The sequence below is a fragment of the Peromyscus californicus genome, unplaced genomic scaffold (assembly GCF_007827085.1).
Source record: "Peromyscus californicus insignis strain IS unplaced genomic scaffold, ASM782708v3 Scaffold_14__1_contigs__length_90479793_seg_2, whole genome shotgun sequence".
Taxonomy (NCBI): domain Eukaryota; kingdom Metazoa; phylum Chordata; class Mammalia; order Rodentia; family Cricetidae; genus Peromyscus; species Peromyscus californicus.
Window position 1 is genome coordinate 80,148,254 of NW_026294436.1, and position 23,978 is coordinate 80,172,231.

At 36.1% G+C, this 23,978-nt stretch overlaps 1 protein-coding gene across 1 annotated transcript in view; it reads right to left on the reverse strand.

The window, feature by feature from the left end:
• Positions 1 to 15,785: 15,785 nt before the first annotated feature.
• LOC128110188 (complement receptor type 2-like) overlaps positions 15,786 to 23,978 on the reverse strand; it is a 44,581-nt gene continuing 36,388 nt past the window's right edge. Inside the window, exons 20-25 of the mRNA XM_052738098.1 lie at positions 23,405 to 23,797; positions 22,342 to 22,527; positions 20,213 to 20,398; positions 19,586 to 19,609; positions 18,852 to 18,924; positions 15,786 to 15,993 (exon numbers count right to left, since the gene is read on the reverse strand). Of these exons, the coding sequence (XP_052594058.1) occupies positions 15,900 to 15,993; positions 18,852 to 18,924; positions 19,586 to 19,609; positions 20,213 to 20,398; positions 22,342 to 22,527; positions 23,405 to 23,797 (956 nt within the window). The 3' untranslated portion in view covers positions 15,786 to 15,899. The remainder of the gene's footprint in view (positions 15,994 to 18,851; positions 18,925 to 19,585; positions 19,610 to 20,212; positions 20,399 to 22,341; positions 22,528 to 23,404; positions 23,798 to 23,978) is intronic.

The window sequence follows — 23,978 nt, forward strand, 5'->3', positions numbered from 1 at the left end:
GCTCTTATAAAAGTCATCTTCATTGTGATCTGCAAGTAAATTGCATGTTGAAGAGTGGGATTTTTCCATGAAATAATCACACTATACTAGATACAGTGGGATCCTTTCACATAGAAATCACACCATGCCTAAAAAAAACCAGGAACACAGCAGTAGCAAGCAGGTGAAGGCACAGCAGAAGAAGGGGCATTCTGGGAACAATGCTCCTGGAACCTTGCCTTTCCAGGATTTACTCATCATAGCTTTGTTATCTGGTGGGTTGTATTCCATAAGTTCCATTGCTGACTGCAGTTCTTCTGACATGGACACCAGTACTCTGGAAGGAGCAGCCAGTACTTCCCCCAGTAAGCCATCTTGAAGCATCTAGCCCACTGGCACATGGCACTGGCAGGCCTTGCCCTTCTCTCCCATTCCCTCTGCTTTGCTAAAAACTGCTAGGTTACATTCCTAAAGCTACTCACCTAGGACTATTCTCTTATTTGGCCACTTCCTCCTCCTGAGGCTGACTACCAAAGTCCAGCAATCAACAGCACCCTGTAGTTCACCTAAAGAACATGCCCAGTTAAAATTAAACACCTCATCCTAACACAGAGTATCCCATTTTATCTTTATAAGCCAACATTTGCCCATGTGCCACATCTGTCTCCCCTGTATTCAGAGGCAGTCCTCTGTCCCTACAGGACAAATATCCCTGTCACCTTTCCCTTGTTCCTTTCCCTTCTTCCCTTGTCCCCTATCTCCTTTACCACCTCATCCTAGCCCATTCTAACACAGACCTCCCCATTTTCTCCTCTTAAAAATTATACCTGCAAAGTCATTTGCTGCTGTTTTTCTGCCTGAGTCAGCAAGCATCCACTTTAACTTTTCTTTCCTGCTTAATAAAGAATCTCTCTGTGACAACAAGTGTTTGGGTGTGGTTTGTGCCTAATCTGGGATCTGGGAGGGAGCCCCTGCTGTTCAGGAGTCCCCATCACATCTCTCCAGCCCTCTTTCCACCTCTTTTTTAAGCATACTTCTCCTAACCCTTCAGGCTTCCCAAACACTGTGATTTACTCTTTTCCTAGAGTCTTCCTTCCCACCATGTGACTGCCTGCCACCACATGGCTGACCTCCATGCTGCTTTAACTCCAGTGGCATGGACTTTTTTCTTCTCTTCTCCAATTTCCTTCCCTGAGCAACTGCTGAGGTTTACAGCTCACAGGCCCTGGTGTTTTGCTGTGGGATGTTCTGTATGTCAAATGTGTTGCTCTGACTGGTTAATAAATAAAACACTGATTGGCCAGTAGCCAGGCAGGAAGTATAGGTGGGACATGCAGAGAAGAGAATTCGGGAAAGTAGAAGGCTGAGTCAAGAGACACTGCCAGCCATTGCCATGACAAGGAAGATGTAAAGTACCGGTAAGCCACAAGCCATGTGGCAAAGTATAGATTAATAGAAATGGGTTAATTTAAGATATAAGAACAGTTAACAAGAAGCCTTAGCCATTAGGCCAAACAGTTTAAATAATATAAGTGTCTGTGTGTTTATTTTATAAGTGGGCTGTCGAACTGCTGGGGCTTGGCAGGACCCGGGGAGGAAACTCCAGCTACAGTGTTTTTTTGTGAAAGTCTAGTAAAATTGTCATTGTGCTTCTGTTTTATTCCATTCTTAAATTATTTTTAAATGTGGGGGACCATCCCCAACTTTTACAACCAGGGTATTTTTTAGCAGGGGGAAGTGAGGAATGTTTAGATAGAAAGAGATACCTAGACAGAAACACAGGATAGCTTCGGGAGGCCTGGGTCAAAACCCACTAGCTCAGAACTTTATTTAAAGGGCTTTTTATAAAAATGCCAAGGGGAGGGGAAAAAGACCTCCCCCTTGCTAGATACAGCCAAATGTAGACTCTTCCAAATATCTGATATCCAGGCCTGTGGCCCATCATCCTCTTGTGCAGTCCTGGTGGGTAAAGTCACTAGGAAACCTAGGTGGGATCCAATAATTAATGAAACTAAGAACTCAAAGAGGAAACCTCAATTTCCCCAGTATTATTTGGTGATCACTGTTATGTTTATCTAAGCTGTTCTATTACCAATAAAGACTCAGGAGTCAGATATTAGGGTGAAAACCTGATAGATCAAAAAAGTGGCGGAGCAGTGATCATTTGACCATCTCTCCACACTTCCCAGATCAAAGAGACAGTGAAATCACTAAATCCCTCTCTATTCCTTCCTGTACATCTTCTCTATCCATATTCCTGGCTTCTCTATGGCTAATTCTGGTCAACTAGTCACTGACTCTGTTTCCTGATTCAAATTTAACTCTATTAACACAGTCTTGGGGTGTCACAGAGTGACAAATATCCCACGATATTTTCCCCTTTTTGTCTAAATAAAAAGGAAAGGTTATAACTCTAACATAGTAAAACTATATACAGTAAGAACAATTATCAGGTAAGAATTACATTCACAATGTCCAGTCCATTTATATTTGTCAAGTTTGGAGAAAATACTCTATATCTATCTTATCTCGGTGAGGCCAAAGTTTTATTCCTAAACCTCTTTCTATCAGAACTTGTATTACCAACTTAAAATTATCTTTTTAGATGTTAAAAGATTTTCTTTGATAAACAACTTAAGCTTTTATGTCTCTCAGCCTTTATAAACTTTACATCACTCTTGTAAGTTTCTTTTCTGAATTTGGTAACAAAGAAAATGATATAACTATCTAGTCTTCAGTCCACATCAGAGGCCCAAGAAAGATAAACTATTACCTGAGTAAACAGGAAGTGCAGAGCAAACAACTTCCAAAACTATATAAATGACAGAGCCATCTGACTGCCTGGACAGTCACCTAAAGTTCCTCTGCAACAATGGGGCATCCATCTTAAAACTATGGGCATAGAATATCTGACAGACTTTTCTGTGAAGTAGCAATTTTGTTCTAACTTTTCTTGGTAAAGTTCGGCAATCACCTTTTGTGTCCTGCTTATCCAATTTGGACAGCATACAGTCAACAGTCAAGGCAAGGGCAGTTTCTTGCCCAGTGGCTAACCTTGTCACAGTGAAATTGAATTCCATATGAAGGTTCTTCCATTCCCATCATCTTCTCTGGAGTAGAGTGGTGCTGCCAGGAGCAGATATGTCTCAATGTCATGAAAAGCCTTATGTTATTAATACATCTTAAATGTCATATTCTGTGGTTCTCTGAACTGTTTGAAAACCACCTATTTATCTACAATATATGTTTGACCTTGAAAGCATACCTTACTACAAGTTTGATTGTTATAGATGACTATTAACCTGCATTTAATTATTCTAAATATTTTGTAATAATAGCATTCAAGGACTAGAACTTCACATTTTTAAAGGAGCTGCATAGGTACAATATCTTATATTTGTACCAATATACAAAAATATCTTAAACAAGAGTAGAAACATATGTATAGTATGTTATAACAAAATAACCTTAAATTTGTGTCAAAATACAAAAATGTATACCAATGTCAGATATTTGAGATTAGTAGCTGCTTTTTAGTTTAGATTTAATAATGTACCTTTTATCCTATCATTCCTATATCTCCCCTTTTTCTTTTCAGAAAGAGATCCATGAATCTAACTTCTTTTGCTTAGTTTTTCCCATGACCATGTCCAATAATAATTTGCAACCAACCCCCCTAAATGATGACAAACACCTATAACCCACTGAATGAACAAAATCCACACACCCCACCCACCTTTTGGGAATGTGGATGTCATCTTCTTAAAATTACTTCCTGTTTTCTGAGAGTGATGACATCTTTAAGGGACCCTAAGAAAATTGAGCTAATGGTTTATTCCTGGGAAAGGTAGCTGTTGTCTGGTCTCATTGTGATAGGAAAATGCAGAGCTTATCTGAAGTCCTGGCTGGAGTAGTCTATGAGGCTGGACTATCTTAGCTAACTGCTTTTATGTTGTCCTGAGCAGTTTGCAGCCCAAAGTGTTTGTCAATTTAATGGTGTTATCACAGTCCAGTTGGATTGGTCATTGCAGGGCCCCATCATCTTCTTGAAGACCTCAAATGTTACTGGCAGATATTGTCATAGTTCACTGGAGAAAGCTTAAACATTTCCAATGTCATATGCAGCAGGTATCTAAGAAGTTAAAGGACCACAATCTGTTGAATACATCTCGGGCACACAAACTTAATTCCTAGTTACCTGCTTCAGACTCAAACCCAAAAACATGTACAGGAAGCTAGATGAAGCTTACTTCTGGAATCAATTAGTACTCTATATGATCACCAATATCATAACAGAAAGTTTATGTATAGAGTGAAGTTATGAATTTTTGAGATAATACTTATACCTTAAGAAAAGTTTTTGTTTTTGTTTTAAAATTTTTTTCAAGTCAGGGTTTCTCTGTGTTGTTTTGGTGCCTGTCTTGGATCTTGCTCTGTAGGCCAGGCTGGCATCAAAGTCACAGAGAATCACCCAGCTCTGTTTCCCGAGTGCTGGGATTGAAGTCGTGTACCACCACCACCTGGGTCTTAAAAAAAGTTTTAAAGAATCAAATGGAAAGCAAAGGATTATGAAATTAGTGGCAACAGACTATTCCCTTAATTTTGGTTTTTCTTCTGTCCCATACCAAGTAGCTCTTCTGAACTGAGACATAGATTTTAGATTTTTTTTTTTATGACGCATGGATTTAGAGAAAGAGAGAGCCATGATCAAAGCCAGATTTAATTTTTAATTGAGTTGGGACCATAAAAAGACCACTTGCCTTATATGTCTGTAGAGAATAGTAGAAACAAACATTTGGGAAGATTTATGAAGATCTACCCTGTTGGAGAGGTATTATACAATTAGGCCAATTTACTCTTTTCCTTGGGATATTTTCTTTTGATGATTTGTCCTCTTCTTCTGATGTCTCATTTTTCAGTGGTCTTCAGATTCCTTAGTTGGATGCTTTTATTCACCTGGAAAGACAAAACAAAACTCTGCCCCAACCCTAACTTTGGGGAGTTCCTTTTTTGGCAGATTATATATTTCTTAAGGCAAAATTTTTTTTGGCAACATAAAAAGTATTATCATATATATATATATATATATACACATACATACATATATATACATATATATATATTTCATACCTGTCAACTGAAAGGCATTTTTTAGTCTTATAAGTTAGTTTGGATAGTATGACCACACTGTTTGATAACTATCCCCCCTCCTAATCAAGAGATCTCTCCTGTTCAAATCTAATCTTTATCAATCTTGATGACATCCATAGCTTTTCTTCTCTTGTGGAAATAAAAGCAAAATCTCTTCCCCAATGTAACACATATCCTGATTTCCATTCTGAGGTCAACACATCTTTAAATTATACAGGCTGATTTAATTCAACAGTTTTTTTTTTCTACTGTCTAATGTCTTTACGCAGCTGTCGTTCCTTTCTCATTAGCATTTAAAAATTTAAAGTTAATAAAGCACTGTGTAACCTATCTCTGGGGGGTCTTTATTACCTCTTTCTGTTTATTAAGCCCATCTTTTAAAGTGCTCTTTGGTCTTTCTAAAGCTACTTGTTCTAGAAGATTGTATGGTATACCTCTGATATGCTTTATGTTGTAATATGTAAAAAACTGTTCCATTTTACTAGAGACATATGTTGGAGCATTTTCAGTCTTAATTTGTACGGGTATAACCATGATGGCCATAACTTCTAATACATGTGTAATTACAGAATCAGTCTTTTCAGAACTTAAATCAGTTGCCCATTGAAATTCTGAATATGTATCTATGGTATGGTGCACATATTTTAATTTTCCAAAATCTGCAAAATGAAACACATCCATTGCAAAATTTCGTTACTTTCAGTATACTTTGGGCTACTTACTGCTGGTAATGGAATTTGATTATACAGAGAACAAGTAGGATATTTCCTTATAACTTCTTTGGCTTGTTGCCAAGTGATAGAAAAATCTTTCTTAAAACCTTTGCTATTAATATGGTGTTTCTTAGAAATTTTGAGACTTCTAGCACGTTTCCTAGCAACAGCTGATTAATTTCATCATTGCCTTGTTCTAGAGGGCCTGTAGATATGTATTGGATCTGATATGTGTTATATACAATGGATGATTTTATTTCTGACTACTTGTTGTAGCTGAATAAATAACAAAGTTAATTCTGAATCATCTAGAATAATTTCAGTGGTGTCAGTATGTAAAACAACTGTTTCTGCATATTGAGAGTCAGTAACTATATTAAGAGGCTCTGAAATATCTCATAGTTATTCTGATTTTTGAAGTGAATCATAAGGACTTTGAGCCACTTTATTATTTTTCCTGACTTATGACCCTGAATTTTTTTTATTTATTTGCATCAGTATAGAATGTAGGGGCTCCAGAAATTGACATTCCCTTCTTTATATGAAGGAGAATCCAATAAGTTCTTTTATAAACAGAAGTCTCTTCCTTTGGACATATTTATTGCTAATCTCTTCTAAAAAAATTACTGCAAACTCTTTGCCAGTGTTCATTCTCTGCCCACAATGATGCAATTTCAGCATTAGTAAAAGTCACCACAATTTCTACAATTTCTGTTTGATCTATTCCTGCCAATTGCTGAAATCTCAGTTTTTCTTTCAGAATCAATCCAGAAATCTTTTCCACATAGGTCTTTAATTTTTAACTCTGTTTGTGTGGTAAAAATATTCATTCTAAGAATCTCTTTTCTTTGCATAGGAATTCCTATAGGGGAATGAGTGGTTTGACTAGGATACAATCAAGCTATGGATCCAAGTGATCCACATGTGCATCCTGTAATTTCTTTTCTACGAAAGTCAATTCTCTCTCAGCCTCAGATGATAATTTTCTTGTACTATTTAAGTCCTTATCACCTTGTAAGATTTGAAATAATATTGCCCAGAAAATTTTGAAAATCACTAAGCGTTGGTAATTGATCTCTCCTGTTTTGTACTTTATGTGGTTGAATTTTCTGTAAACTTATCTTGTAGCCTAGGTAATTAATAGCATCTCTTCTTTATATTTTTTCAGGAGCAATTTATAGTCCCAAACAAGGGAAAATTCTCTTTACTTCATCAAACATTTTTCTAAGGTATCTGTATCTGAATCAGCTAGTAACTGCAATCCATATTACTGTAAATTATAGATTGTGTTAACTGTTTACAAATGATTTCTAATGACTGTTGTACAAAATATTGACACAAGGTGGGGCTGTTTAATATGCCTTATGGCAAGACCCTCCACTTCTATTTTCTAACAGGTTGAGAACTATTGTAAGTGGGCACCTCTTTTCATAAGAAGGCAATTTTTTTTTATCCTGTTCTTGTAAAGGTATAGTAAAAAATCAGTATTTGAAGTTAATCACTATAATAGACCATCCATCTGGTAATAAGGAAGGCAAGGGAATTCCAGGCTCTAATGAGCCCATTGGCTGGATCACCTTTTTTTATAGCTTTCAGGTATGTTACCATTCTCCACTTTTCAGGGTTTTTTTTTTTAATGACAAATATAGGAGAATTCTTATATTGAAGAATGACCTATAGGTCAATTATTAAATATGTTGAACATTTAGCTTCTCCTGTACCAGCTATTCTAAGGCCTATGATTTTTCTGATGTCAAAGGCCACTTTCCACCCACACAGGTTTGTCAGTTAACCATTTTAAAAGTAGGGCTGTTGGTACCTTTGAAAGACCAACAACTGTTTTGTCATACTTATGTACAACTTGAACGGTTGGTTATTGTTCTTGATAATACCTTTTAATATTTCTCTAAGAAGCATTCTTTATTTTATGGTTTGTTCCTGAGATTGTAGAAATGTTAATCTGTATTTTCCATTCCTGCAACAAATCACATCCCCATAAATTCATTGCTATGTTAGCCACATATGACTTTAATTTTCCTATCTGTCCTTCTGATCCTATACACTGGATCCACCTTGCACTTTGCTTTACATGAGATAAATTTCCAATCCCTAGAAGCTGAATAATTAATTCTGGAAGAGGCCAATCTGTATGCCAAGATTTTGGGGAAATTGTTGTTTCATCTGTGCTCATGTCTAACAATCTTCAATTACAATGCCATTTATTTGTATCTTTAGCTTTGGTATTTAATCATTTATAGAAGTCTGCCAAAATACTTGTGTTATGGTCTCTCCTGAATTTTTTTTTGTTTTATCTACTGGAGCTGTTCTGTCTTTGATCACTTCCAAAGCAGTATGGTTTTTAACAACAGGCATTAAGTTTTTTAATTGTTCTATGAATGAATTTCTCTAATGCTGATGAAATTATTGAACCAAATTTGATATTGGGGCCTGGGGAAGGCCCCCTAAGGCATTTCTTGATGGCAAAGGGTTACCTTGCCTGTCCCTTGTTGACCGGTACTCATTAGTCCAGTTCTGGGCTTTGCCATACCTTTGGCATACTCCAGAAATCTGGGGGCTTCTATTTAGATTATCCCTAGAAAAAACATTGTTTCTAGGACAGCTTTGCCTTCAGATGATCTTGTTTATCACAATTAGAATATCTGACATTTTGATTTTTCTTAAAATTTTCAGAAATCACTTCTCCTATCAAAGTAGCATCATAGGTATAAGATCCAATATCAGCTGTATTTCTAGTCCAGACATGTATTGGTGCTGATCTTCCCTTTAAAGGCCTAATCCTCCATTTGCTAAGTTAGCATTTTCAAAAGCTAAAGATTCAACTAATATTTGTCTGACTTCTGGATCTAATACTATTCTATTTACAGCTGAAGTCAATCTTTGCAAAAAAAAAAATCAGTGAAGGTTCCTTTTTGGCCTTGTATAATTTTAGTAAATGACTCAGACCTCTTTCCTGATTCTTCAACCTTGTCATAAGCATTCAAAGCTACTAGATGACATAGGGCCAAGGTGTGATCATCAAATCCAAACTGTCTTTGCAAATCAGCATATTGGTATTCAACAAGACACTGTTCTTGGGAAATATCAATACATCTAGCCCTATTTTGTTGTTCTATAGCCCTAGCCTCCTCTTTCCACCATGTTTACCATTGTAACTGAGGACCAGCTTCCAATATTGCTGAAACTAAGTCTTTCCAGTTTGGGGGATAAATCTGTTCTGAGTTGCCCATGAATTTAACATCTGCTTCACAAAGGATGAATGCATATCATATGAAAAGACTACTTCCTTAAATCTCCCCCAAATCTAACATTTCTATAGGATTCCATTTAACTTCTGCATAACCTTGATGTTGCTTATTGTCTGCTTGTCATTCTTGTATAGTATCTTGATAAATTAAGGTTGGTTTTCTAATCACCTTGGTTTGCTCCTCTTCTATTTCATCATGTAGTGGTACAGTAGTTTGTGGTCTAAATTCCTCTGACTGTGTCTGAATTTTTTTTTAATTTTCATTAGTAGGTCTTTCTAAGGCTTGTATCTTACCAGTCAATTTTTCATATTTGACACCGATATCAAACCCCCTTTAAGGATAAAATATGATATACCAAATTGACAGTAATTATAATTGACATTATGTCAATCCCAGCTAAGTCAGTTATCCCTTCATTTATTTATTTTTTTTATTTTCCAGCCATCTATTGTGGCACTATACAGAGTCCTAATTCCAAGCATGGTAATATCACCCATTCTTAATATGGGAAAGATTTTTCTTTGGACTTCCCAGGTGTCTTACCAAATCTGTTGACTTTTCAGGTTGTTCATAGCAGCAGTGGCTGCCAGGCAGCCTGGACACTGCGAAGTATGGGCAGCAGGGGCATGACAGGAGGCAAGGGTATGGTGGATGCTGACATGAGGGTACTTGGATGACAGAACAGACAATGGCTGGCTAAGTTGTGGTATCTCATGTGCATATGTGGAGGATTAGCAGCAGCAGAAGCCTGAGTGGGCATTGTAGCAGGAATGGGTGTCATGTGGTGTTGGCTCTAGGAGGAGACACAGGAGAGCTGTGAAGTACAAAACCCCTAATCTGTGGTGAAGGTTTGGGGGTAGGTGGTGGGAGAAGTAAGCAGAGGATTGGCTGCGGTTGTGGGAAGAACTAGCAACTTTAGAAGCTACCATGTGACCTTGTGCCACACACTGGACATTGGTTATTGTGGTTAGCTAAGTTGCTCTATTATCAATACAGACTCAGGAGTCAGATAATGGGGTGAAAACCAGATAGACCAAAGAAACAGAGGAATGATCAGCTGGCCTTCTTTTCACACGTCCCAGATAGAAAAGACTGCAAAATCTCTAAGTCCCTCCCTACTCCTTCCTGTGCATCTTCTCTATCCATATTTCTGGCTTCTCTATGGCTAATTCTGGTCAGCTAGTCACTGGCTCTGCCCCCTGATTCAAGGTTAACTTTCACAGTCTCAGGGTGTCAGAGTGCAGTCAAATATCCTGCAACAGATCACAAAGGGAGTTCCCTCATTTTTGGTAACATTTGTAATTTTCTTGATGTCCCCTTTGTTCTTTAATCAATTTACTATTTCATTATAAATGACTTAAATGTGAATTGTAGTACATTTAGCTGCAGCTTTAGCCCCTACCCACTAGTTAGCAGGAGTATTTCCCTCCTCCCCTCCTCCAGTTTTAACCACCATAATGACTCTAGAAACCCCACTCTATCAACAACTGAGGTAGATCATTCCTATTCCAAACCCCAAAGCTGGGAAGACAATGAAGGTTTTACCATCCACTCATTTCTCTGCTCTGTTGCCTCTGGTTTGTTTGCATGCATGTTATACTATGGTGATAAACCAGAACTATTAAATGGACTTTTTAAAGGAGTTATTGACCACAGCAGCAATATGTACTGAAATGCTGAGGTTGTAGGTTTGGCCTTGTCAGAAAATATTTTGTCAATGTTTAGAGAGTATTTTCCAGAGAGTGAAGCCAGCAAGGGAAAAGAGAATAGGAGTTAGGACAGATTACTCAGGAAATAATCTTAGTCTTCAGGTCCTGTAAGTTTTTTTCTTTTTAATTAATTTATTTCTTGTGCCTGGCTATTTTGCATTCACGAATGTCTGTGTACGTTGTGTGTGCCTAGTGCCCATAGTCTCCAGAAGAGGCTGTCTAATTCCCTGGAACTGGAGTTATAAACAATGTGAGCTTCCATGTTGGTGCTAGGAATCATAGCCAGGTCCTCTGGAAGACCCGCAAGTGTTCTTAATTGCCGAGCCATCTTTCTAGCCCTACATGTGATTTTTAAAGCCACAGTCATAACTGCCCCCTACATACACACACACACACACACACACACACACACACACACACACACACACACACACGATGGTAAATATCACATTTTTAGGTGAAGGTGAAATAGAAATCTGGTTATTGATAGGAAGCTTTTTTTCTCAATAGTCTAGAGGGTAGATCTAATGTATAATGGGAGAACTGAGGGAACTTGTTTCCTGAATAATGTGTACATATTGGGGATGAGGAAGCCAAATTTATGGATTGAGACATTGGCTAAAACAACCAAATTGTGTGTTCTGTAATTAATTACTTTTAAATTATAAACTCTTAAGACCCTAGAGTTGTGTATATTATTTAGGAAATCATTGACTTCAGAAAGACAAAGTCATGTAAGATTTTTTTAATACAGTTTATTTGATTGGTGAATATATTACACTAAATGGCATTTTATAAAAAAGCTGAAGCTTATGAGAAAAATGCTAAAGAAATGACCCAAGCTTGAATTAAAAATCAGCTTATATAGTTCCCAAATCTCTTACAAATTAGAATTACAGATTGATTGTGGATAGGCTAAGAATACACAGTATTATGAGAAAAATATTAACCCAAATGAGTATGCTTAGCCAAATCAGAGAAAGTAATTTCTATTAAAGTCAGTGTTTCCAGGTAGGTGTGCTCATCACAACTGCAGGAAATATTTCAGATACAGGAACGTTGAACTTTTTGATTTTTCAAACATGCATTGTCATCTAAAACATTTACACTTGAGAACTATACAGCCAAATTACAGAATAAAAGTAACAAAAGGAAATCTCATGATATTTTAAGTAAGATTTGATTTTGTGTTGGACTATATTCATAGCTTTCCTGGGCTTCATGTGGCCCACAGGCAGTTTGGACACCCCTGGTAGATGTTAAAAGCTCCATTGTAATCCAAAGCATATGGTAACAGTGTGTAGGCCACTTTCAAAAAGATGGGGCTACATATAAGAATGAGTTTTCTTTATGAAGTTTATACTTGCAGCATCATCTACATTTCCATACCCACAGCCTGTCTTCAGTCAGTTCACAAATAAAGCTTCATAGAGGAGGCCTCACTAAACGATGTCTGTGACACCATCTTTAATATCAAACAAACCTCTGTTCTGCTTGAGAGTAAATTGCATATAAAAATTACAGTTTATGAAATTAGTTCACTGATACTACAACCTCTCAGAGATGTACTGATATTCAAGTACTTTCTTTCTTATCAATGTTCAATGCAATTCCAAGCCAGGAGACACCAAAACAGATAATTTCTGAGTAGGTAACAATGTGAATAATGTAACTCAAGTTTAAGTAACATGACTAGAGCATCAACATTCTCTCTATTTGACAGTTACAACCATTAAACAATTAGATGATATCATTCTATTAGGAAGTACTTCAGATAATATGAACTGGAACACACAACTATATTTTATGCTGATAAATACAAATAAAATAAAAATCAATGTCTATCTAACAAATACAATAACTTTTCTTTGGCTCCCTTACTTTGAGTGTGGGATCCCTCTGATACAATGTTCCTTTTCTCTTATATTCCTTTGCTAAGACTCCCTGGGAGCAAGTATGCTGTGGATACAGCTCTGTATGCTGTGAATGTGTTGCTCTGATTTGGTTGATAAATAAAACGCTGATTGGCCAGTAGCCAGGCAGGAAGTATAGTATAGATGGGATAAATAGAGAGGAGAATTCTGGGAAGTGGAAGGCTGAGTCAGGAGACACTGCCAGCCACCACCACAATGAGAAGTAAGATGTAAAGTACTAGTAAGCCACAAGCCATGTGGCAATTTATAGATTAATAGAAATGGGTTAATTTAAGATATAAAAACTAGATAGCAAGAAGCCTGCCATGGCTATACAGTTTATAAGTAATATAAGTCTCTGTGTGTTTACTTGGGTCTAAGTGGCTACAGGCTCTGGCGGGACTGGAGAAATCTCCAGCTACACAAGTAAAATTTTTCTCTTCAAATACTACAATAGTTTCTTTGTACACTTATTCTTACTCTATTATATGTATGTCTTTTTGTCCTAATAAAGTGAGTCCAAGAATGTAAAGTATCTGTCAAATATATAGGAATCAGTTTAAAGCCACAACTGAACCTAAATTCTCTTTTAAAGAATTTATAAATATGAATGTGTGCCTCACTGTATGCATGAACACTACATGTTTGCAAAAGTTCACAGAAATCAGTAGAAGGCATCAGATATTCTGGAACTGTAGTCACAACTGATTGTGAGCCACCATGAAGGTTTTGGGAATTAAACCTGGGTCCTCTGAAAATGGAATATGTGCTCTTAACCTCTGAATCATTCATTTTTCCAGACACTTATTCTGAATTCTTAGGCCAAGAGAATATTTTAGCTTTACTTTCTCTATCTGGACTATTACTTCAGCTTACTATCATCTTTCCCCTTTATTCTACAAGAAGAAGTCTTGTCAATTTCATCAACAAATTTTGTGCTGCTAAGTCTAATGGTCAATTTTCATTTCTTGTCATTTTTGAGCTATCAATAGCTATCTTTCAAAATGGTAGAGAAGTCTTTCTGAGTGAGATACGGCATCAAAGAGTCTCAGCAAAGTATACCTTCTAGTGTTCACTCACATTTTTCTGGTACCTTAGTTAGATTATAAATAGTGCTTGCTCACCCCTCTGTACTTTTCATCATTCAATCTTCTATGTACATCTAACTTCAATATTTCCTCCTTTCTCTTAATTTCTAGAATCTTCTCCAGTCTTATTCTCATCGAATCAGTTAACTTCCTAGTCATTGCAAGCTACACCATTAAAGGAGAATGGCTGTGCATTCGCCATCATATCATATGGGAGCATCTTCCTTGTTTCTGTTATTTTGTGACTGAACCTTTATTCCCATCTGAGGAACTCCTCCACTAAAATTCTGGCCCAGAAATTCTTTATTACTTCCTTGTTTTTATTTTTTTTTTCTCTTTCTACTAGATTGTCTCCATCAGCTTATAGGAACTGTGGCATAGATACATCTATTAATTATTCAAAAGTCATTCCTTTATTTTTGCTGTGATTATCTGACCCATTATAGAAAATCTCCTAGAGATAGCACAGCTATCTATAGTTGGTACTTCATTTTCTGTTCTTTCATTTTCTCTTAAGGTTAATCCAACTTCTTTCTGAACATTTATTTCTACTAAAATTATTTTTGTTAAGTTCATCAACAAATTTTGTGCTGCTAAACCCAATGGTCAATTTTCATTGCTTATCATTTTTAAGCTGTCAACAGCAATTTCATAGTTGTATTTTCTCTCTTCCCTAAACTCTCTGTACCACCGCACACCACACTTGGGTATCTCTTGCATCAGAGGCTGCCTCTTTTGCTAGTCTTCCTTCTTTTACAGCTCCTCACATTAGAAGCCATGAGGCTCGATACTTGGGCTTTTTCTCTTCTGTGGCCTCTTTAAACTCTATGATGATCTGATTCAGTATCTTTATTATGTATGTATTTGTATGTTCAGTATCATATGTGATGCTTGGAATGTGAATTTGTCAGCTGCCTTCTGGATACTTTTACTTGATTATTTATTAGATATCTCACATTTAGCATCCCCAAAGCAGAACTGACTTCTCCCTAGTCTACTTATCACATTCTGAATCATCTTAATAGCAACGTTATCATTCCAGTGGCTAAGGTCCCAAATCCCTGGCATCATTGTTGGTACCTTTCAGCTCCTTTAAATCCAGATACAAACCATTATCTAGCCCTCTTGTTATTATCTTAAAAATGCATGCAGAATATGGCCTCCTCTTGCCAGGCTGTTGTTTCTTGCCGGGATTATTTTATCAGCCTCCTTGTTGATTTCCTTCTTCCATCCTTAACTTCCTATAGCCTCTTCTTAACCCAGCAGTTAAGATGATTATGTTATTCTTCTGCTTAAAACTCAGGTGGTGCTTCCCATCTCAAAATAATAACTTATTAGAATGACCTAGCCCACCCTATCTAGTCATCCAGTTCCTTCCCAAGTACCTCTCTGAGTATGTTTTCCCTATTTGATCAATCTACTCTAGGCCACACAAACCACCTTGTTATGTCAACACAGCAAGACCTTAGTCTTTGAACTTGCTCTTGTTTGTATATACCTCGAATGCTCTTCTTCTATGTAGCTACTTGTCTGGCTCCCTACTTTTCTCCAGTCTTTGCATAAATGCCATTTTCTTAGTGAATACTTTCTATGTATTCACTTTCTTCTCTCTATCCTCTTTCCCTGTTTATTTGTCTTTAATGATATTTTATTCTTATCTCCCACCCCCTTTTGAGACAGGGACTCATCCACACAACCCTGCCCTCAAAATTCACTATGTAGCTGAGGCCGGCATTTAATTCCTGATCTTTCTTCTACTTCCCAAGTGCTATAATTATTAATACATGCCATAATGTCTGAATTCATTTCATTCTTAATCATTTAAAATTATTCTTAATAATCTTGTTAATCACATTTGTTACATATTTACTGAATAGACAAGTTTTTAAAACTAAGACCTTCAGTTGGCAATATGAACTGGGTAAGTTAATAATATTATACATGGCTATTAAAGACTGATATCAAACAATATTTACTTAAGATAATGCTTAAGAAACACTATGAGAAAATATTAAAGAAAATCTTGACATATATATTAATAATAAATTTCAGTTTCATTATATACCATCTTGTCATGTTATCAACTTGCTGGGTTGTATGGATCAACTGAATATACTTCTCGTGTTTCTAAATGAAAATCTCCTTCTTTAGGCCTTGTTTTTGTATAATAGTTGCTAAAAGAGAGACATAAGAAAAATAGTCAAATCTTTACTCACTAACTGTGATTATGGTGAGAACTGATTAGCTGTCTGCTTTCTACCATCCCAGAAAAATTGTATTTTCACATGTGATTTCATCTCTTTCTCTTAAATATTAAACACCACAGGTCCCAATTTTAAGGGCACATAAAAATAAATAACTTACAGGTTTGGTAATTGTTCAAGTTAGAAGCTGACCCTCAATAACTTATTATTTTCATTTACATAACAATAAAAGCTTAACTGTATTTCAATTAGTAGAAAATAAATTTAAGTAAATTTAGAATATGGAATTGAAATAAGTGTTATGAACTTTTTAAAACATACTTGTTTTGTTAATATCAATTGAGACTAAAGAACATAGTGCCCTATGATATAACATGCTAATAAGTGATCGCAAGCAGACAGGAACATTATAAATTATTTTAGGATATTCCATTTTTTTCAAGCTTCCCTGTACATGTAATGTTCTGATAGTAAATGTAGAAACCACATTTTCTATTTATTTAAAAATTTAATTACTTTTGGTTAAATTATCTCTTTTCTGTGAGGAAAGCCATGTAAATGACAGCCCAATGTTTGTCTTTTAGATGCTTTTCTTTCTTTTGAATTCCCTAAATATCATTCTCCTAGCTTTGCTCCTTCTCTGATTATGTTTTTTCCTTCTACTCCTTAATATTATCTCTTTGATGTCTGTTCTCATTCCTACTTTTACCTTTTTTGTTCTTTGTAATCTCTAGACTTCCACTGTCTGTTACCTACCTGAGTCCAGATCCCTTTAAATTCTACATCACAGGTACCTCAGAGAACTATGTGTTCTCAGAGCCTGCCCTCTTCCCTCAGTGAATCCCTTTCCCTGGAGTCTTTCTATGTGATTTTTCTTTCCACATCTAGTGTGAATCACTAAGTTCAGGAAATTTATTTTCTTCATATCAAAGGTTTTTACCAGTGCTCCAGCTCCCTTGTCCCTGATCTTGCTCTGGAAACGCAAATCTGAACCTTATTTCTTTGCAATGATCTTACAGGACACACAGTTCCTTGTCATGGCAACAAGGCTCCTTCATGATTCAACTCCTTATGACCTTGCTAGATTTTCCTCAATGCCTGCTGAGTGGAACATTGTTAGTTCTATGGATTAAAAAAAATGTTTTTTAAAAAACGTACTATAGTCTAACTCATTTGGAAAACTCAAATAAAAATCAAAATAGGCTCCTTTATTGCCATATTTTATTCTTGTAAGTATTCTGAACCTACATAAAAAAATAGGAGTTTGTAGTATTTCTCAGTCCTATTGTGGTGCTGAACTCTGAAGTCCTTCTCAAATCTGAGGTTGTATGATACGCATCCTGGTAATTACTAGTGCATGCCAGTTATAGAACATGACTAAACCTGTCTTATGTAGGTTCAATAATACCATCATCATGTGATGGTAGTGTAATCCCATCATGTCTCATGCCTGGAGTAGACATGAAACTGTGGGCATTGGTGTCATATGGCACTGGTGTCATGGGAAATTGACAAATACAAGTGGCTTAGTATGCTAAAGTATATTTTTCTGGAAATAATTTGTTGTATTTTTGGGGTGTGTGTGTGTGTGTGTGTGTGTGTGTGTGTGTGTGTGTGTGTGTGATATTTGGGCTAGCATGACTTGGGCTTCCCCAGCTCAAAATTACCTGATACTTGGCAAATCTTCATCTGCATATCTTTCCAGGTTGATACCTATTTTATGTGCTTTTTGAAAGATATCCTTTGCATATACCAAATTTTCTGTAGTTTCCACAAGATTCAAGTGTCAGAGGGCTTTTACGTCACATCTGTACCTAAACCTATCCCATCTTCATTGTCACATACACTATTTCCAGTCATATCCAATTATATGTGTGGTTCTCAAAGTTCATGATGGGAAGCCAAGCCTCTGGTCCATTATCAAACTCTTCATTCTACCTACAACACATTCTCTCTTTGTTTTCACCATCTATTGGTTCATCTGAAACAGTTTTTTCACTATTCAAATAAAACTATCAAATATTAACCATTGCTTTGTGTCCCCACCAAATAGCATATAATTAACTATGGCAACATCATGGTACTTGTTGAATTGCAAGTTTGTCCTCTTTTACCAGACTGTGACCTTCTTCATGTCAAAGTTTATGTCTTGATAGTCTAGTGTGGTGCTAATATAAAAGGCAATCAACAGTTACTGTATCACCAATGAACAGACACGATCATCATCTTTTCATATGCCTCCTATTTCTCTATCATCACTTGCAAAATTTTTACAAAATCATGTGTATATATGCTAGACAGAGCAATACAAGATGCATTTTCAGAAAATCCCTGACATTCTTTAACATTGGGCTTTAAAGACATCAGTAGTAGTGCAGAAGAATAAATGGTGTATTTTCTATATAAATCATTTAATTTTAGAACCAATATATTTACTTTTATATTTCAGAAAGACAATAATTGTGAAAAAGCTTTATATAAACTAAAGGAAATTAGACAAAAGGCTATATGAAAGTTTACAAAACACCAATAAAGAAAGAATACAGGAGAACCATGAAACAATATTTCAAAATATCTTCAGATGTTATCATTGGATATTTGTTTGTTTGGGTTTTTTGTGCTATTTCCTGGATTTTTTTAAATCTGATTTTTACAAATTAAGATGTGTATTGGGTATCTTTTAAGTTCCTATTGAGAAGTCTGCCCTCTATACCGCAAAACACTTTAGTGATCACATTGTAGTTTCAGTTCATATAAGTTGTGTTTTGTTTAGTTGGAGACAAACTAAATATGTAGTACATATTGGTCAAGCATTCATTTGAACTTACCGTTCTCTCTGTTTTAACATCATACAGAAGACGACAACAACCAAAATGATAACTACTGAGCCTGCAGAAACACCTGAAGGGGAAAAAAAATGAATGTTTAATGCCAGAAAAAAATGACACGTATGACTAGGAACTGATTGTAGGGCTTGCTCCTAATGGTACAGAAGTTGCTAATGTGATTTTCTAATACATTTTCTTAACCATAAACACTGAATTACTGAATAATCATAATTGAGCTTTAAGTTTTTCTAGTTGTATCTAGTCCATGTTTTGTCTGCAGCACCAGGCATATGGACCAGTTAGCTCCAGTCAACTTTCCATCAAGTTTTTTCTATTCTTTTCAGTTTCACTGGCAAATAATCTTGTCTCTAGGGTGTAATTAGGAACATAGGAAGGACACCAGAATCCCATAATTTTGCATAATAACATTTGACCCTTAGTTGTGAAGTATACTTTGCTATAGCAGAATAAGATTACTTATTTCAATTGTACCAAATACCAAGAACAAATGAAATGAGACTTTCAATTTAAAAACCTTGGATACATTTTCAACTCTAACCTAGATGGACATTTTATAATGCACCAAGAACATTAAAATACTTTTAAAACATGAGAAAACATCAGACCCAATGAATTAAAATGAAACATATTAATGTGTAGAATGTAAAACATCTAATTATATATATTTACAAAAAAATTTAAGAACTCTTCTCCAAGTATTTAAGAGAACTCACCACAAATAAGAGGAATAGTTGACCCTAAAAAGAATTTAAAAAAGTCATGAAACATCAATCTAGTTGTAGAAGTCAATGTTTTCTAGATATCATTACATTTTGCAATGTCCCAGAAGTTGACACTTAGCTCCCATTTAGTCTACTTATGATATAGGTATTGGTTCCCCAGGTTATATCTACTCTTTTATTATGTCAAAATTCAATGGATATCTTCCCACTTTAATTAGTTAAGTTGTGGGAGTTGATCAATACATTCAGCTTTATAGTTAGTGATTTTTGAGATCAAATAAAAATATGAACTGCTATAACAGTTTAGTTGACGTGTTTTCGGAACACCTCTCAAGTTGGTAAGCACTTAAAAATCAGCCAGAAGAGAAGTCTGACAGAAGTTTCTTTCAAAATAGAAGGCTGTGAGTTTTACATTTGGGCTCCCTTTAGACTATTGTGCCCCTCTTTATGTGATGTGCCCATCTTCAACTATATTTTTCTTTATAGTGACTGCTGCCTTTCAGTTAATCTGCTGTCACATCACTGTTCATTATGTCAAAGCCCTGGGACTCTCCTACACTGATAGACACCCCATTTCCTTCCTCCACATGCAAATAGCAATGAGGCACTTGCACTTACGGTATTTGCAGATAGCCAGGGGAGGGTTCCACTGGTGGTCATCCTGGCACTGGCTCTGAGGACTGCCCTCTAAGGTATACCCGTCTTCACATTCCAAAGTCACAGTAGCTCCATATCGATACATTTTCCCAAGCTGGAGTCCCTTTTGGATTCCATTTGTATCCTCAGGGAAGCTACAGTTTACCTCTGCAATTAAAGAAATCTTACTAATACATAGTCATGATTTGTCCTATTACCAGCTAAGTAGAAGCTGACCTTATTAGAAAGATTGTAAAATCAACTTATTTCATTATCAGTAAGCAAAGTTTCATCGGATAGCATAATAAGGCAATACTCTGTGCAGTCTTTATTGTCTATTTTTCAACAACCTACTTATGAACTTAAGCTGGGTTGTTTTCTGTTTGTGTGTCTGTGCTAACAGTGTTTAAATAATTCTAATGGCTTCTTAGAGAAATAATAAAGGCTAAACATATAATATTAATTTGTTCCAAATTACTGTTCCTTCTTGGTTTCTAATCTTATTCTCTAATTCTTCATACATGAATATGCATTCTCATTTCTTCTTTAATATTTTGAGCATGTGAGCCACTAGTGTTCAGCTTGGAGCCTGCAGGCCACAGGTGGCCACATTCAGCCTAGGATAGCTATGAATGTGACCCAAAATCTTAAACATATTTAGAATATTATGATTTTTGTAATATTTTTGGCAACTTATTTGTACATTTCTTTTTTAGGAATTCTCTCTCTCTCTCTCTCTCTCTCTCTCTCTCTCTCTCTCTCTCTCTCTCTCTCTCTCTCTCTCTCTGTGTGTGTGTGTGTGTGTGTGCACGCATGCACATGCATAAATACAGAATATGTGTGCAGGTGCCTTCAGAAGCCAGAAAAATCCTCTTTTTCTGCATTGGATTCTCTGGATCTGGTTATAGGTAGCTGTAAGTCACCCTGTGTAGGTGGAACTGAACTTGGGTCCTGTAGAAGAATAGCTTGCACTCTTAACTACTGAGTTGTCTTTTGCCCCAATTGCACGGGTCTTGAACATGAATTTTGTAAATTATAACATCATTTTACAATAAGAAAATTAGAAACATGCCTGATAAGACCTTGGACTTGAATCCTCACTGCTAGTTGTATGAATCTGAGTAAGTCACAAATCTCTCTGAGACATTGGAACCTTATCTACAAAGCAGGAATAACAATGGTACAACTCTCTTGGGGGTTTCGTGAACATTAAATGAGATAAGAATAGAAGCAATGCACAGCATCTGGCATATAGTAGAATCCTCAGCAATATTATAAACTGACTTATTATTCTTGTTTCATACACATTGTTGGTAATAATTACTGTATAAAATGTGTAAAAAATTATAAAAAAAATTGTATTGTGGGAGAGCTGGCTCCACCCCTCACCTGCCAGCACACAATGGTGGTGGGTGCAGGAGAGCTGTCCCTGCACCATAGGCTGTAGAGTGAGCATTGGAGAGCTGGCCCCTCCCTTCTCAGGCCATCACACAGCTCTCCTCAGTTGATGGCTTCTGGTGCCTGATGCAGGTGGAGAAAGAGTTATCCTCACTTGAGTGGCTGGCCACTAGGAATTTGACCATGTTCCAGTGAGTATACGAACAACACAAAATGGATTTTTTTCTTTTGTGGAGGGAGAGGTCACAGTGGAGAGGTGTGAACGTGAGGAGATTGGGAGGTGAGTGCAATCAAGGTGCATGATGTGAGATTCCCAAATAATCAATAGAAAAAATTGCCCATCAACTCACTACCAAGTAAGGAAAGAGAATCAAAAGAACATTGTGATTTTTATTGATGTTTTGTCAAATGCACTCTTACCTAAACTTTAACAATAGAGTGATTATAACCTTTGCTTAATTGCTTAGATTACAAAAATCACTTCAACTTTCTACATATAAATAACTAAATAATTATTAGCCATATAGTTATGCTATTTTTATTTTAAGATTTGGGATTAATATATTATCCCAAATTAATATAATTTATGAAATGTACTCAATTAAATTATAGAATTGATCTCTAACAATTTCAAGCTGAAATGCTTAACTGAACATATATATTTGGGTCAAATTACTTTGCTAGAAAGAACAACAACAAAGCAGACAAAATACCTTTGCAATAAGGAGCAGGTTGACTCCAGGTACCCTCATGAGTACAGAGAAGAAGTGCCTCTCCAGCTAGAAGGTAACCTGGGTAACAGCCGTACATGACTGACATTCCAGGGTAAAATCGAATTATATTTCTGCCAGTATGATTCCCATTGGGGATTGTGGATGGAGAAGGACACCCTAAGAAAGCTTGGAGATCAACAAGGAAAAGACTTTTAATTGAGCACAGAATAACACTTAGAAAACACAATCCCAGGGTAATAGCAACATAGAAAAGCAATGAGAAACAAGCCAATTAGTTAATCCTCAAGTTTGGACAAATGTGTGCTTTTACTCTCTATACCATATATGATTGGAAGAAAAGAGTTGAACATATGATGCTATGATGCTATAATAGATGTAGCTGTGGTCTACAAATATAATTTATTAGCCTATGGTATTCTATTATATTCCCTCAGTTGGTCCAAGAGTAATAGTGTTTGCAACTAATTGATCTATTATCTTCCTTCTATGTTGAAAACAGGCTATAATCTAAGCACCACACATACAGAAGCCCAGGAACAAGGAAGTGAAACCACACCTCTGTGGAACTTAATTTAACAAGGCTGCACCTGGCAGTCTCTGATTAGGACAATCACTAGCAGGAACAAGCTGTCAAATAACAGCTAAAATTATGAGATAATTTAGTGGGTTTGAAGGTCAGGTTCATTCTTCAGAACATCCAACATCCTCCTTCTGGATGGCACAATAGCCTTAAATATAAAAATTTCAAACAGCATTTTTGTCAAGTATTTGCCAAAAAGTGTGCCCACTTTTCCAACTAAATTCATGAGAATGAATAAATTAGAGATTGATTGATATATAAATTAATCATAATTTCAGGTGCTCTTACTCTGTATAAAGGAAAGAGAAAAAAGAATCAAGTGAGGAGATAGGAAAAGGCAGTTCATCTTATAAAACACTAAATGCTTTAGCTTTTAGATGATTTCCTTTAGGTAGAATACATACTCAAAAACCTTCTTTACTTTGTAAAACATTTCACGTTTTATCCATGAAAATGGCTTACCTTTTCTGATACAAGTTGGTACACCTGGCACCCATGTGTTATTGGTATGACACCTTATCAAGTGGCTGCCATTCATGATGAAGCCAGGATTGCAGGCAACATGTACTGTGTCATTATGGGAATATGCAGAATGAGTTTTATTGAGTTTGTATCCATGCTTGACGTCTGGATCAGGGCAATGATTTGGAGGAGAAGATTTTGAGCACTTTGGTGGAGGTCCACTCCAAGATCCATGTCCTTTAGGATCATTTCTGCACTGCAGACTTTTCTCTCCCTGAAGATCGAACCCTGGATCACATTCATAAAAGACTTCATTTCCATACAGGAAGTGCTTTGTTGTCATGCCTGTGTGCTTCCCATTTTTGACCGTTGGTGGAGGTTGACAAAGAATAACTGCAGAAGAGATTTGGAGAATTTGAGTCTTCATCCCAATATAAACGACACAATACAAGTGCCTTATAATTTATATGAATAAAAAATTAATTAAAATTTGGAAATTAGAACATGTTTTATCAATTTATGTACAGATTCATTCCAAAAAATTCAGAAAATAAAATAAAGTATAAAGAAATAC